This window comes from Stigmatopora argus, chromosome 8 (assembly GCF_051989625.1).
Source record: "Stigmatopora argus isolate UIUO_Sarg chromosome 8, RoL_Sarg_1.0, whole genome shotgun sequence".
In the NCBI taxonomy this organism is placed as follows: domain Eukaryota; kingdom Metazoa; phylum Chordata; class Actinopteri; order Syngnathiformes; family Syngnathidae; genus Stigmatopora; species Stigmatopora argus.
Window position 1 is genome coordinate 5,110,948 of NC_135394.1, and position 16,994 is coordinate 5,127,941.

General features: G+C 37.7%; 1 protein-coding gene across 2 annotated transcripts in view; it reads left to right on the plus strand.

Annotated features, from left to right (window-relative positions):
* The first annotated feature begins 4,433 nt into the window (after positions 1-4,433).
* The window catches only part of dennd1b (DENN/MADD domain containing 1B), a 113,766-nt gene continuing 101,205 nt past the window's right edge, over positions 4,434-16,994 (plus strand). For both annotated transcript variants that reach the window (XM_077606949.1, XM_077606948.1), the window contains exons 1-2: positions 4,434-4,716; positions 5,146-5,210. In XM_077606949.1, coding sequence (XP_077463075.1) covers positions 4,700-4,716; positions 5,146-5,210 — 82 coding nt within the window. In that variant the 5' untranslated portion in view covers positions 4,434-4,699. The remainder of the gene's footprint in view (positions 4,717-5,145; positions 5,211-16,994) is intronic.

Consider the following 16,994-nt stretch of genomic DNA (forward strand, 5'->3'; position numbering starts at 1 on the left):
TTGTTTCCATAAGGGAATCCAGCGTAAAACCCTTGTGCGAAGTCTATTATGCAAACTGATTGTTTCACTCCATTCTGTCAATAAGCAGCACTCAATTTTGCTCCGAATGACCTAATATCGTGCCCAAATTATTTGCGACTTTATTCTCATCTCATTTTCTGAACTGCTTTCTTTATTCTCATTAGGGTCGTGGGGCATGCTGGATCCTGTCCCAGCTGACTTCGGGCAAGAGGCGGGTGGCCAGCCGATCGTAGGGAACAAGACAGACAACCATGCACACTCACACCCATACCTAGGGGCAATTTAAAGTGTCCAATCAGCCTACCATGCATGTTTTTGGAATATGGGAGGAAACCGGAGTTCCCATAGAACACCCACGCAGGCCCGGGGAGAACATGCAAAATCCAAACAAGTGGACCAACCTGGATTTGATGCGACTTTATTAAGCATTCAATTTAGGTCTGGGGATAGAGGGTAACACCAGTGTGTCACAGTCAAGAAATAACCAGAGCAATACTGAGTTTTGTTGGCATTTAGAAGCAGAACATTATCTTTTGCTAACATAATTAGCGTTTGACAATTGGAACTTCAAGGCGATCGGAGTATTGTGTTCAACGAATGGAATTCATTGGGTTGGTGCTGTCTTTATTGGTCCTGTATTGTTTCAATTCATACTTGTATTTATTCATAGGGTAGGTGCTAAATTATGCCATCTCTGTCTCAGCCTGTACTTCTCATGCTAACAAACTCCTCAATTGCCATTGAGGTTGTGTTATGCATGAGAAGAAATGCAAAATTGTGCACTAATCCTTTGAGCAGATTGATGAAAGCATGTAACAGAAATGTTATTAAGATATGTTGTTACTATTGTAAATTTTTGTCATAAATGCTCATAAAATTTTGCTTTAATCTGGCAAGATCCATTGTGTTTTTGGTCAATTCCTTAGCGTCAATTCAAATTAAAGTGTTCCTATTTACTAAACAACAGCGTGTGCCAATGTACCACACAGTTACTTGAAATCTAAACATACATACACATGTGTATAAATGCATCCTGCTGCCTGAAACCATATGCTTAATTTTGCTGCTACTTAATTTCCTTTCAATCCGCCTGTAAAAATCAGGCTCTGATCCAAACAGACTCTCTAGAGAGGGGCGAGGCACATCCAAGATTCAATTTTAATTCACCACCAGGCAAATATTGGTAGAATATAAGAATAATTGTAAACAGTAACACGATAAATCAAAATCTAAAGAGAATGCAAGCTCCTCTGAGATGGGTTGGTTCCTGATAAAAGAGACCAACATTCAGGCATATTGAAGAGTCAGAACAGTAAGTGATATTGCGAGCTGGTTTGACTTTTGGGAGTTGGTCCCCTGACAAATAAGGAACTAGGTCTCTTGACAAATTCAAGTGCACATTTGTGAGTCAGACCATGAAACAAAGATAAATACATTCACTCTTAGTTCTAACAGGAGCACATAAAAATTCAATTGGATATCTTAGGATATATTTTTGCCTACAGTTACTCAATGAACAATCATGGGTAACATGTATATTGAATGTACGTATTTTCCTCCCATTCTACCATTGCAATGTGCATTTCAGGTAAAATTTTCCTATAGATGTTCCTCAAATGTTTTGGGTGCTGCTTAACTCAATATGATCAGTTACAGTCTCTTTGGGTTAGACCTGAAGTGTAAAATGGGTGAAAGTTTTGAGAGCTGATGTGAACAATTTATATAAATACGACAATTGGCTCACTTTGCTTCTAAACCACTGATAAATATAATGCCAAAGTCCCATCTTTAAACTATTTATTTATTGTGCTTACATTTTTATTCTAAAATTCCTCTTGGTTGTGTTTACTATATAATCATTGAGCAATACAAATTCATGATTTGATTTATATACTATTTGTGTACTCCCACATAGTTTTGCTAGCCAATTGCAGATCATGTGTTAACAAACCACCTGTAATACTCCCATTTAAACCTTTATATGAAAAAAAAAACGGATTCTTATCTTAAATAGCTAAGCGTGGATGTTTTATTGATATTTGAGGGAATCAGAGTAACATGGCAAAAACTGGTGTCAAGATAAGAGAAGCATGCAAACTCATCACAAAATGGCCTGAGCTGGCAATCAAACGGAAAGACAGACACACTAAACATCAATTCTATCTTAATGCATACACATTATTAACCGGGAAATAAAAAAGAAACAACTCATTATAGGAGAAGTGCAATACTGCCAATGTAATAGGTTCTTCCAGTGGCCTTTTGTATAGTTGCCAGCATCTAGGGCAGGGGTAGGGAACCTATGGCTCGGGAGCCACATGTGGCTCTTTTGATGGGTGCATCTGGCCCTTTGCTAACCTGTGAGCTAAAAAAAAATGGAAATTGCTGGTGACAGAACTGAGATATTACATCTAGAACTGCTTTAATCTTCTTTTTTTTGCTTTAATCTTCTTTTTTTTTGCAGTAGTAGCAGAGTGGAATGCATCCTCTCCTTGATTAGCAACAGTATAAGAATCTTTTTAAAAATATTCCTTATTTTCCACTTTAAAAATGGTGAAATTACCCCAAAAAAATGAAAAGGCACTCGTTTACATGTATGTATTTTGACTTTTAAATTTGTAGTATGGCTCACAAGGAATAACATTTGAAAATATGAATTGTTTGTGGCTCTCTTCGTCAAAAAGGTTCCCGACCCCTGATCTAGGGCCAAATGATAGTTTAAGCCAGGGGTAGGGAACCTATGGCTCGGGAGCCACATGTGGCTCTTTTGATGGGTGCATATGGCTCTGAGCTAAAATATGGAAACCGGTGGTGAGGGAGCCGAGTCCCAAACGGACCAATAGGAACGTCACGTCGGAACTGTGGCATTGATTTGAGTCTTCTGCATTCATTCTCTCATTGATACTCATTGACTTCATTGATTAGCAATAGCGTAATAATGTTGTCAAAAGAATTCAGAGACTTTTTGTACTTTAAAAGTGGGAAAATGACTAAAAAAAATCGCACATTTTCATGTATTTTGACTTTTAAATTGGGAGTATGGCTCTCAAGGAATAACATTTGAAAATGGGAATTGTTTATGGCTCTCTCTTTCAAAAAGATTCCCGACCCCTGGTTTAAGCAATTAACTGTTTTCAAACTTTGTTCGAGTTAGCAGCGTATATCCTCGAGATGCTTGCATTTCAGGAAGAATTATGAAAGATGAAACGTGGGAAGGAATGAGTGCTTATACAGTACAAAGTAAGTCCCTCTTGTTAGAGATAACCATGTTTTTGGGAGGCAAAACAGTGCACTAGATACAAAGGTGTTAAACTCATCTTTGTCTTGGGCCACATCGTATTTATCGTTGCCTTTGGAAGTTCATTAAATCTGCCAATTAGGGCTGCCACAATTTAACTAGCAACTCATTGATTATCATCAAATCAAGCAACAACTATTTTGACCATATGGTCATTGCTAAGAGACATCATTGATCTAGAAAATGTCCAAATTCTCTTTTTCAAGCCATGCAATAGAAAATAGCTTGTTATCTAAGTTTCATTTGATTTTTTTAATTTAATTATTTATATCGGTTTAATTATAATAACCAATAAGGATACCCGATCGTTAAATTTAGTTTTTGTTATTCATTGAAAAAGGGAAATTTGTAAATATTCTGATTTTAATTGTTAAATATTTTAATTTATTTAGAATATTCCAATTAGATTCATAAGTCACTCACATGATTCCAATGAAAATAAAAAGTGGAAAAAACAGTACATATTCTTTTTAAAATTGTTTTTTTATATTAAAAACAACCCAAAAGAAATGTATTTTCTTTTTCCATTTATTATTAGTTTTTAAAATGTTTACACATTTTTGAAATTCATATTACATTAAAACGTATTTTATTTATTGAGGACAAGTATTTAAAAAATATTTATATCATTAAACATTTTACTTGAGAATGTCACGTAAAATGTTCACAGGGGGTGCTGGAGCCTATCCCAGCTGAGGCGGGGATACCCTGAATTGGTGGCCAGCCAGTCGCAAGAGCACAGGGAGACGTACAACCATTCACACTCCCACTCATACATACCTAAGGGGAACTTAGAGTTTTCAACCAGCCTAATTGCAGCTTTAAAAAAACAAAAAACTGGAGTACCCGGAGAAAACCCATCCAGGCCCGGGAAAGAATTTATATATATATATATATATATATATAAATATATATATATATATATATATATATATATATATATATATATATATATATATATATATATATATATATATATATATATATATATATATATATATATATTTATATTCTGTTGAAATATTTGGTAAATGCGGCAAGTATAGTCTATATAAAAATGTCTATATGAAATGCTAATCGGCGTCATCCGATGCGATGACGTAGGAATCCGTTTTGACAGCACTTCCTGGAGTGATGTTTGTTGTGGGAAATAAGCACGGTGGTGCACTCCTGGGACTGGGCCCACGTTAACGGAACAAGGGCAAAGCAGACACCGTTCCCCTCTTTTCCCGTGGAGATGTGACAGCTTTCTGCAGCGACCAGATAACCAAAAGCGATCCGGGACCGGAATCGGGACCGGGACAATTGTCGGATTGCCGAGAAGCAGAGAAGCGGCGACAAGACAGCAGCACGGAGCTGTCGCGATGCGGTAGCTAAAACATGGACAGCAGAGTCAAGTAAGGCGTTCTCATTTTTTTTTACAAAGTGAAATAGACGTGTGCCTTGACATAGATCGTGGAGAAGAAGTGCCGAGGAGGAGGAAATGCTAGCCTATGCCCCGTTACTTGAGCCTTTTCCACTAGTGGAATTAAGACCAGCTGGCTCGACAGCTTTTTGGGTCAGTCTGCTGCTCTGTCTGCTTGTTAGCAGCCCTGCTAACCTCTTCAAAGATTTGACAACATGTGCCCGATGTCCTGTTTTAACCATATGTCTGTCTGTCTGTCTGTCTCCATTGCATCAGAGCAGCATTCTGCCATTGACTTCACGAAGATCAGTGGCCACTTGTTACTACCAGAAATTACTATTCAATTACAGCAAGTGGTTGTGTGAGCTGATAATGACAGCTATTCTGTTTCAACATTTATGGCTCCATCCTGTCTTTTTAGGGAGAACCCAGACCGAACATTTGATCTGGTAGTGCGTGTGGAATCTTCAGCCACTAGAAATGGGGGTAAGCGATGTCGTTTTCATCACTGATAATCTCCTTTTCTCATCTCTGACCTCATTTTGTGTTTAAAACTTGCCTGTTCCTATCAAGCTGTTAATTCTGTTCTGCTGAATTATATTGAGCAAACACGAGTTAGAAGTATTAAGATTACTGAAGTATTAATGTAATCACTGCTCATAGTTTTATATTACTGGCCTGCTTACTGCTGTTGGGACATGACGACAACCACTGCATAATAAGACTAGCAAGGGTTTATTACTGAGTTAAGAACAAACCATTTTGATAGGCTATTATCAATTCAAGCACTTATTGCCAATCAGGATGCCCTGCAAAGTCATCAGAAGTACTGTGAGAATGTGACCTGAATTCACTACACTTGTATGAAAATTGCCATTTGTGTATAGTCAAAGGCAAAAGGTACAATAAACTTCCATATCCAATTATAGTCATTCATACCATAAAATGAGTCATGGCTTAAGCCAAGGGTGTCAGACTCTGGTTGGTTCGCGGGCCGCTTTAACGTCAACTTGATTTCACGTGGGCCGGACCATTTTAGATATAATATTTAGATTTTTTAAATGAATGGATTAAAAGAACTGGATTAAAAGCCGTGAATATTCATTTTTTTTATAGATCTAAAACAATTTTTATTTTAGCTTTTTTATATATATTTTTAGATTTTCATACCTGTCAACCTCTGCCGATAACTGCCCTTATAAATGAGGGCAAAGGTTTTTTGGGGGTTTGTAAGGGGAATCATAATCATTTATAAGGGCAGTTATCGGCAGAGGTTGACAGGTATGGATTTTACAAAAATATTTTTGAACTAAACACAGAAAAAAATGATTGAAAAATTACAATTATTGATTTAAAAGGGGGAAAATCAGGAAATTTAATATACATCTATACTCTTCATTTTAATTTGATCCTAAAACAGAAAGTCGGCACTCATGATTTACTTTCCCGGGCCACACAAAATGATGCGGCGGGCCAGATTTGGCCCCCGAGCCGCCACTTTGACACCTGTGCTGTAGTCAATTTGCATTTCCCAGATTTCACGGAATGTACTGTAAATACATTTGGCAGTACATTTAGATAAGATCAGTATTTAATTACACATCATTTTTATTACATTTTTGGTGTGCTATTCGATATTCCCAGTATAAAATGAGTTGCTCAGTTTAGTAATGAATCGTAATTATTGTGTTATCATGTCAGTGGATGCCATATCAGCCCCATGTTGCCTGTGAATTTTATATCAATGCATTCTCACCGCTTGTGATTAGAAGAGAAAAAGCAGAGGGGTCCGGCTTCGCCCGTCCCACCTGCTTGGGCGACAAAGCCTCTCCACTTGGAATCTTCATGGTGCTTTAAATAAACAAACTAATTTTTCTCTAAAAGTGTCACATGTACCAAAAAATGAGCCCAAAGTCACACTTTTTTACCTTAAAAATGTGACTCCCAGTTAGAAAAATTGATTAAAAAAAAAAAACTGGGGCCCAAATTCAAAAATTGAGCGTGGTAACATCCTAAGTCGTACATTTTCAATTTTTAGTTCAAAACCGCATTCAAATAGGATGTACAGTGTCCATTTTGTCCGATGTTAACGGACAAACACACTAACGCACGCACACACACATATTCTCAGAAATAGTAATATGTATATGTGAATGTTTTTGTTATTACCAAACTAAGTAATAGCTTAGTAATTAACACAAATCGTAAATAACATCCATAACCTCTGACTCTTTTGTAAAAAATGTACTCATTTGGGCAACTTAACTTAATATTGCTTACTTAAAATAAGTTTTTGTGTTTTTATTCTCTCTTTTTTTATGGCTCAGGAATTTCTTTGCTTGTAAAGAGTAACGGCTTACTGTGTAATTACAGGGATTGTAAGATACTGCAGACAGGTTGTTGTAATAGTTATAATGTTGGCAGCAGTGTGCACCAGAATGAAAACACAGAATTTACGCCACTTAGACGTACACTCCCTATTGGGTGGCGTGTGCACAAAGACAAGCAATCATGTTTTCGCCATCGTTTTCTGTGCGTCTTGCTTGAGTTTTTCTTGAAAGCAAGGTCAGGAGTAAGTCAGCTGAAACTCAGCTGCAATGCTTCAGTTAGATATTAGTGCCATTCATTCTCCGTCTGTTCGACTGCCCTCCCAGTCTGCATTTTTCCGCTGCTGTTCAGTTTGTAAGATAACCACCGTTCTCGTTGCACCCTGACCCCTCAAAGATTGTTTTGGAAAGATCACGCTTGGATCAGCAAGTTGTATTAACTGTTGTACTATTTGCCATGGTCAAACATTCCTGCGGTCACCGAATGGACAAAAGATGGCGAGGCAGGCCTGGAAAGGGACTGCTGGCTGCATTATATCCTTGTATTTGTGAAAACTGAAAATAAATTTGGCCATATCTTACAACAGTACCTGGTGTCACCACAAAGTCAAAAATCACAGGCAAACATTTTCACTACATTTTACACTGGTTAACTTATTTTGTGCACTCTCCCCTTTGACATTTAGGAGGTGTTATGTAGACTTGTTGTACTGCTACTTTGTTGAAGTAAAGAGTAGACCGAAAGTGGTCTTTGGATCTACTTCTGATATTGAATTTTTAAGCTAACTCATAAACCACCAGCTTGTGGAGTAATAACCCACTTCCTCCACATATGATTCAGGGTCAGGCTCATATCCGGACTCGTGCTCCCTAGAGCACAGCTTCACAGCACTGTTTGCACACTCTGCGGGTCAGACATATGCATTTAGCTGAGTCATTTTACTCAAGGCTGTGGACTTAGACCTGATTGATATATATACGCATATAAAAAAGGCCCCATTACAGTGTTCCCCCCCATTTTAATACTCTACAAGCAAGGCCCAATTGCTGTCATATACTCATTTTGAAGTTAGTTCATATTAGTAAATAAATGAAGGCTGCTCCTCATTATGCTTTACATATTTGTGTTACTGATAATCTTATGGAAGCTGAATAATTGGCTAATCTTGGAATACTACACATTAATTAAGCACTACAGTTGCACTCACTGGTGTGGAGGGCTCATCATATTGTCATAGAAAGGGTTAAAGCTGTGAGTCGAAGTAGAAAGGCTTTGGCCATGATCTGAAACCTCGTCACTTATGGCAATCTGCTTCTTACTCGAAAAGGCATCGCATCAGTTTTGCATGTTCTCCACCCATGACCTTACTCAAGCAGACGTGGCTATAATTAATGTATGATTCACTTATTTGGTTTTTTCGCGATATAGCAGAATAATTCACCTTTTCTATATTCTTATGTGACTTTAGTTTACTGGAAAGAATTTAAAGGGTTAGGGTTGCAAGTGTTTCTTAATTTTTTCCTTCTTCTGTTTCTACCCTACATAGAAATTCAGGTTATAAAGCATACTTAACAGTTACGCCTGAGTCGATGAAAATCTTATGTGGTTTTGCTGATGTTGCTAACAGTTTTTCTGCCTCCCTCGCCACATCCTTGTGCTGCAGTTGCAGTCCCTGTAACTAGATCCACCTATGACACTATCACATGACCAGTCTGATGTACAGGTTAACACCAAAAGGCACAAGGCTGCCGTTTGAGTTGTCAAAGAAAATAACTCTTTTTAAGATGGTCAGGCCTCTCCCTTGACTTCCTGTGTTAACTGGCTTTCACACTTTCTGTAATCAGAACTGTTGTGGCAGACCTCTAGTGACATTATTCTCTATTTAAGAGAAATGACAGCACAGACAGCAGCCTTTCTTTTTGGGCTCTAAAAGGAGCATAACCATGAAATAATTTCTTAGTCATTGTAAATAAGCAGTGTCCATTGGTTATGAGTCTTGTTCTCATTATGTAATATAACCTGGTGAGTAATTCTGAAATAGTTGAAAAGAATGCCCTGCATTTTTTTGTTAATGACCTAATTTCTCTTAATATAGTAAAAAAATGTTAAACACTGCGCACAATCCTTCGTGGGTAGGTGTATTGTATAAACTACACAGTATAACCCCAGCCATCCAAATGTAGACGTCTCCTTAGATCAGGGGTGCCCAAACTTTTTTCTCCGCAGGCCATTTTCAGAAAAAAAAATCAAAGGATACAAGAGCCGACTTGAATCCTCCCACTTTCATTTGTTAAACTGAGGATATATATATATATATATATATATATATATATATATATATATATATATATATATATATATATATATATATATATATATATATACATACACATATATATATAGTGTAACTATACATTTCAATGTAATTGTGTAAATGCTCATGTGGATGATGGATTGAAATGTTTCAATGTTGTATGTTTGGTTCGGTTCACTTGACATTGGTTTTGTCTTATGCCTTCATAAGATTTATTATTAGCGCAAGTTAAGGTCTGCATGGGGAAGTGAAGTCCTGTGGGAGTTTCCGCATAGAAACCGTGTCAAACACTCAGAATCGAATAAGTAGTGTTTGCAGGCACGACAAAAGGTATCTTGGCAAATGCAAGCAAAAAAAATGATCTAGACCTCTTTCTTCACTACTTGCATTCCAAAAAAATTGTAAAAAGGAAAAAAATATGTTCAGACTTTAATGCTTGGAGGAGCTGTATTTTTGTGAGATTATCGATAAAACGAAAATGAGACTTATTTATGTAAATGAGTTATTGAAAAGGCTCTTCGGATAAACAGTGACATTACATCACAAGCCACATACTAAAAAAAAAAGAAAAAAAAGGGAAATAGCACCGCACCATGAACCATGCAAGATATACACTGTTATGTTCAAATGTTCTTTGTTGCATGATGCGCATCTCCAATCTGTGCAGGATGAAAAGAAAATTTAAATACATTAATGGCAAATTTTGCTAGTGTCAGAAATGTTGGTCTCAACTGCAGCTAAGATAATAAGATAATGACCCAATCCAAAACAAGTCAGAAAACATCCAACAAATGACCGAGACAAAGACACAGGAGTATGTTTTTCTTTCTTTATAGTTTATTTGAGCCAACCAAATCTTATGAATTGCCAGTAATGTCCTTTTGATTAAACATTGTTCACATTGGTGAAGAGGCTATCGTCAAGCACAAATGTAATTTCCCAATTTCCCAATGTAAATAGCACCGTTCAGACAGTCGCTAAATGTGAATCCACTGAAATGATCTGTTGTTTTCAGTTTACATTGGACAGAACAACTGTGTAGGAGGATCTCATGAGACCTCTGTGGGTCTCTGATGTTATGCCAACGAGGCTATTGAACCACTCTGAATGCTATAAGTCCTGTACCTAATGATGCGTGACCTTTATGGTTTAAAGTTTTTGTCATGTGTTAGGTTTATGTGCTTTTGGTGTTTTTTTGTTGATTAGAGTCCTCTCTGGTTTTGTGAACAAGTTTTCGTAATTAAAGTTTACGTTAGTTCACCCACATTCCCCATGTCCATTTGCTTCGCGGCAATTGGGTTCAACTGCGGTCTCCGCACGCCTCAAACATAACATGTTTCTGTGAATATAATGCAATTGTTAACGTGAAACATTTAAAGCATGCCATTCAGGAAATTTTGTTTCTGTTAAGTCATGTGGGTGTGTTTGGTCCTTTCCATCCACCTGCCACTTAATTACAGTGGTGTGGTGATGTTATCATTTCTGTGATTTAAATAACTATAGGGTTCCTTGTGGCCTACCAGCAATCGTTCTTTATAAAAATTAATTGACTCGCTAGGATAGTATCAGGCATCCCAGATTCCGATAAGTAATTTCAGGGCGTTTCTCGACCCTATCCAAAACACATTTCAAACCCATCCCACCGTGCCCATACATATAAAAATATACATAAGAACTATTACTTTCACCAACTTTCAATTAGTAATAAATTATTTATTCATTCATTTTCTGTACTGCTTATTATTACAAGGTGCTGGAGCCTATCCTAGACAACAATGGGCACCAGGCCGGGGACACCCTGAATTGGTGGCCAGCCAATGGCAGTGCACAAGAAGACTGACAACAATTCATGCTCACACTTGTACCTTTTGGGCAATTATTATATAAACTATTATTAAGCCTACTGTGCGCAATGCTGAAGTCAGTGTTTAACAGTGCAATTTGGTATGGTGTCGTTATTCTTCATGTTAACTGGACAGGGATATACTTGAAAATATTGTGCTGTAAAGTGAGTTGTATGTTTTCGTTTCTTACTGGAGTGCTTGCCCTGTGGCGTCTCGTGCTGTCCTAACTGGCGCTTCGATGATGGTTGGAGAGGGCCTGTACGCTCCGGAAAAAAAAACACTCAGGGAGTTCTGTTGCTGTCTCCATTCTGGGAGATTTAGGATGTTTGTAGCATGCATCTCTCGATGTATTCATTATTGCAGAAAAAGCATGAAAATAAATCTCAAAACAACAGAAGGAGTGTACATGTGTGGACTTTGCTCTACACTTCTAACCGGGCTTGTGTGAATAGATGACAGACACCGGCCCTTTTCCCCCATGCAGGTCCAGGGAGACTTGGCCTCCCTGTTCAATGCGAGCTCAGTTACGCTTAGCTCTGTTGGCTCAGTGCTCTTTGGATGCTCAGGCTGTGTGCGCGCGTGTTGGTTGAAAGCGTGACTGGCATGCTAGCTACTAGCGGTCCTGGCTACATAGAGCCATATTGATGTGGTTCCAAGATGCTGCCAAAGCTAGCAGATGATGCAAAAGCTGCCAAGGCAGTAGGTGGGGACAGATGCTACCTGTTCTCACCCGTTCCTTTTAGACAGATTGTTTTTCCAGTAATAAAGCAATAGACTTAAGAGATCACCATACCAGTTTACAACTACATTCATGCTGCAATTATGGAGATGGTTTATTCTTTCAAAAAACGCACCTCAGGGAGCGTAGACACCTCATATGACAAGTTATTGCCCGTGTGATTCATTTTGCATGTTCACCCCCCTACCGTGTCAATTAATAGGATGTAAAAAAATTGCAGAGAAACATGAAACATTCACAAATCCTTAAAACTTAATCAACTATGTATGTTTAAACTAAAACGCACTGTTATTCAGTTATACCATGAGATATACATCGGAAGATCTAGAACAGGGGTGGGCAAACCGGTCCTTGAGGGCCGCTGTGGGTGCAGGTTTTGGTTTCAACCGATCCAGCAAAGGCACGTTAACCAATGAGATTTCTGCAGAAAACAAGCTTCTTGTTTTCTGCAGAAATCTTCTGACTGCAATCCACCTATTGCACTTGCAATATTTTTGTGGAATAGTATGCCCACCCCTGATATAGAACTAGGAATTCCCAAATCTTTTCAAACACACCAATATTTCTGTTGTATTTGAAGTCCAGGCCCCAATGATGGACCTATTCATGCATAAAAAATAATATTTTTTATAATATTTTTTGAGTGCAGATCAAACCTTGGAAAACAGAAATTGGCGGTGTAATTCCCACTTATAATCATTTTTTTCACATCACCAAAAATATGCATTTTCAGATACCATCAATTAATTAATGAGTTTTGGTGTGCTCTAGTGTAATGGGAAACTTCTAGTTTCCTAATCACTTTGCATATAACATATATTCTCAATTTATTCTTGATCATGGCACTATTTCTGATTTATAAGATTCATCAATTTGAGGATACATACTGATGATAGAAGTTATTTCACCAAATGTCTATCAACCATAATTTAGGAAAGTAGGAAACTTAGATAACAAGATGTAGCACAAAATAAATTTAAACACAGCATAACAAAATGTTGGCGGTCAGAATGAAAAAAAATAAAAAAGACAACTCGCAGGCCGAGGAGAACTATGAAAAACGTGCAAATTATAGTCCAGAAAATACGATTAGTGTTTAAACGTGCAGACCGGCACTCTTTTATCTGGAAGTCTAAAATTGAAGTGTATAGCATTCTTAATTTGGCCTTTAATCCACATGGCATTTTAGCTTGACTTTGTCCAATTATGAAATGTCTCTTTTGTACTGGGTGTATCCTTAGAGATCTGGAGGTCTCAAAGTGTCACCTACTGTTCGCTAGTTCAATTGCCACCTGCTAGTTTCTATGCTGTAGCCCCTCAAGCAAAACAGTATTTTTATCCTTTCTGTTTTTCACCTTTTGTAATCGTAGAGCAAAATTTCTCTGTAGTAGAACTTTTGGAAAAGGTTGAATGTTGACATTTTTTTAATGGCAGAAGTAGTTCTTGACCCAAAGCACGCTTATTCCTCGGTGTGATTTGATCTTAGCAGCACTTTGAGTTCATGGAAAAATCGCACTTAAATCGGAGGCCATTGACTAACAGATGCCAAGGCACGAAGGAGGGTGTTGATTGGTCATTAGAGAAGCCGCACTCTTTCACTTACACTTTTGAGAAGGCCCCTGGGTCTTACATATTGTTTATCTCACAACCCTTTCCCTTTCTAGTTTGGCTCAACTGTGTGACATTACTAAATTAACTCCTTTACAGGAGATGAATATATTATCAAACACTTAGTTTTCTTTCCTCTAAGTCAAACCATGCATGTTTCCTTGCTCTTCCCGCTGTGTTAATATTGTCTGTAGATGGTTAGCCTGGTTGATCAATTCTGACAGATTAGCAGTATTTTTAAGAGTACATGTGAAATATGGTAAAACATACAGCCTTGCATGCTCTTTAAACCAAACTTTAATTACTCAGCCCATGCTCCATCTGCTACTTCATATTTCTTTCCAAAAGGGAAACTGAACTTTTGAATTAATTTAATAATCTTGAAAAATCCTACTCAGGTCCTTAATACCGATCCCTACTGCATGGACAGTCAAATAGTAAGACCTCACTTTAGCATAACAGCGTAACAGCTTCTCCCCGTGCTCTCTATCATCACTCTTTTGTTCTTGTCTGGAATCCTTTGTACCTCCCCACTGAGAGTCACTCATCCATTCACGAGTGTGTCGGAACCTGCTGTTTGCTGGTTTGAGTTCTTGATTGCCTTACCTAAAAAGATGGGAATGCCTCTCTTTGTATCGAACTACATTAACTCTAAAGGTATTCACTTATCTGCACGGTTAGGAGTTTACAACTCCATTTTTTTTTTTAAAGATTCCCGTTTTATTTTTTTCTTGACACAATTGCCACTGCCATTGCCCTTTTTTTCTTCCTTCACTTCTCTCTGAAAACTGGTGTACTTACTGAAACACATCCAACTCCCTCTGGACAGCGATGTTTTCTACTCTTTATTGGCCTAAGCATATAACGCTAGGCCTGAATGAGAGTGGTTGCATTTTGATGATTTCTGTTCATTCAATAAAAGTTATTTTGTGCATCAATACATTGTGTAACATAATGTAAATGGTCTTGCATATGCCGATTAAACCATGTTTATTCTCCATTTTTCATTTGTATTAACAGCCTCAACTGAACGGGGAAAATATGGAAATAGTTCGAGGCATGGATTATGCTGGCTATTTATAGACGTTTATTCTTTAGTTTGAAAACTGGGGAAATGTAGGGCTTAATCAATAATTTAAAATATGGAGATTATGACGAATGCACGAGCGTTTCATTGCGTCACATTCACTCACAGCTTTACAGAGATGGCAGTTGTTTTTACTGGCTGTTGTTTGTGTGCGTTCATGGTAATAGACCTGAGTGAATATATACCCTTGTGACTGATCATTCTTCATTCTCTGGATAGCTGTTGTCTTATTTATGGTAAAACATGAAATCAATGAAGCAAACGCGAAATGAGGAACTAGCTCAAAGTCTAAGTTCTTCACAAATATGTCAAGAGATGACAGAAATATGTGTAGCACAATAGATGGCATTTGTAATACAGATGACCATAAATGCCTAAATATACACACAATATATCATCGGAAGTCTTCCGAAAAATGAGTGGCTCGTTCTTTTTCATGTTTTATCAAGATGGCCTAGTTCCAAATGAACTGGATTAGTTCATTACGTACTGCGTTAATTGTTCTCTGGTGCTGTGAGTTGGATTTAGTAATAAATAAGCTTTCTTTTTTTGTCGTGATCAAAACAGATTAAAACAAGAATAAAACAGATCAAAGGTGTCACTTCTTAAGGCTACATCTTGAAAGCCTCATCTTATGATATTGGTTTGTAAATCTGGTGATAGACAAATGGCAGGGAAATGTGACAAAAGGCGCAAAAGAAACCTTTCCTCTTGGTAACAATGGCCTGTGGGTCAGATATTAGAAATTACTGACTTTTTAAACAGTAAACTGCTTTTCATAATTAAAGTGTCATGGAATAACTTCAATAACTAAAGGAAATAAATAAATAAAAAGCAACTCAACTTTATTTCTATTGCAATTTAACATCAAACATAGGTGTAAAAAGTGCTGCTGTCGTACACAAATATCGATTGCAGTTATTTAGATAATATTTGTGAAATGTGCCAACCATTCAGGCTGCGTCTGTGCTGAAGCCTATTGGCTGACTTTAGCCAACAATACAATCATTCATTCATTGAATTTCTGTACTGCTTAACCTCACAGGGATCGTGGGGGGAGCTGGAGCCTATCCCAGCTAACTACAGGCACCATGCGGGGGATGCCCTGAATTGGTGGCCAGCCAATTGCAAGGCACAAGGAGACGGACAACCATTCATGCTCACACAAATACCTTGGGGCAATTTAGAGTGTTCAACTACTCCACCATGCATGTTTTTGGGGTGCGGAAGATAAATGGAGTTCCCTGAGAAAAGCCAATAAACCCGGGGAGAATATGCAAACTCCACATAGGAAAATCCGAATCTGGGATTGAATCCTTGATTTCAAAAAGTGAGGCTGACGCACTGGGCCGCCTAAAACAATCATAACTAAGTATATAAAACATTTTTAGAATGTAAATGAATAAAGTTCACTATCTCCAATATCTCCATTGACATTGTAATGTAGACTAGAGGTGGTGCAGTATATTCTGTCTATACTTGCAAGCTATGTAATACAAATAGTACTACTAAATCCCTCGACGACTTGAGCTTTCCCCCCAAATGATATAAGACCAAATAGTGAAATGTTATGCTTTATCATTCTGGTCAGCTGTGAAAGGTAACATACCACTTTGTAGTATTCCAAATCTTCAGAGCTATTTCTTGTAAGGTGACGGAAAATGATCTCAAAGCCACATGATCTAAAAGACAGATATGTACCTTTTTTGGTAATTAAGAAAATCAACCTACTTATTGACATGATATGAGTACTGGTATTCTGACATCCAGACTCTTAATTTAGGCACCAAGACCAAATCCAAGTCATGCAGAACTAGTGGTAGAAGGCTGCTGTCTGTGCTGTCATTTCAGCTTCAGTCCTCACTATTTACATGTCAACAGCTATGCCTCCAGGGTATGTCTCTGTGTTCAAGGCTACCCCAATGTTGCCTAACACCCCACAATTACTGTGAACATGACGGCGTTTACATGCACGTTGTAGCCCTACTGGCCTTTAATTTGGGCTTTGGCCTATTTTTCAGGACAGAAAATATAGGTCAAGCTTGATGCTTTTGTAAATGTCTTATATCATTTATCACTGGAAATCCTGCTATTTGTTCACAGATAGACAGTCTGTGTGAGCATGCGATATTCACATTTAGAAACGTGACAATCAGTGTTGGAGCTCAGTTACTTCAAGTTTTAAATGCATCATGGGTATTGATTGCCTGATTTTATTACCAAGAAAAATGCATTCTTTGGTCATCTTTCTCAGGTTGTGCTTAGTAATTCTCAGGGTTTCAAGTTGGATGCCATTTTAAAAAATGAATAGTTCAAATATATATTAGACCCCAGACCTCTTCCCTAGATC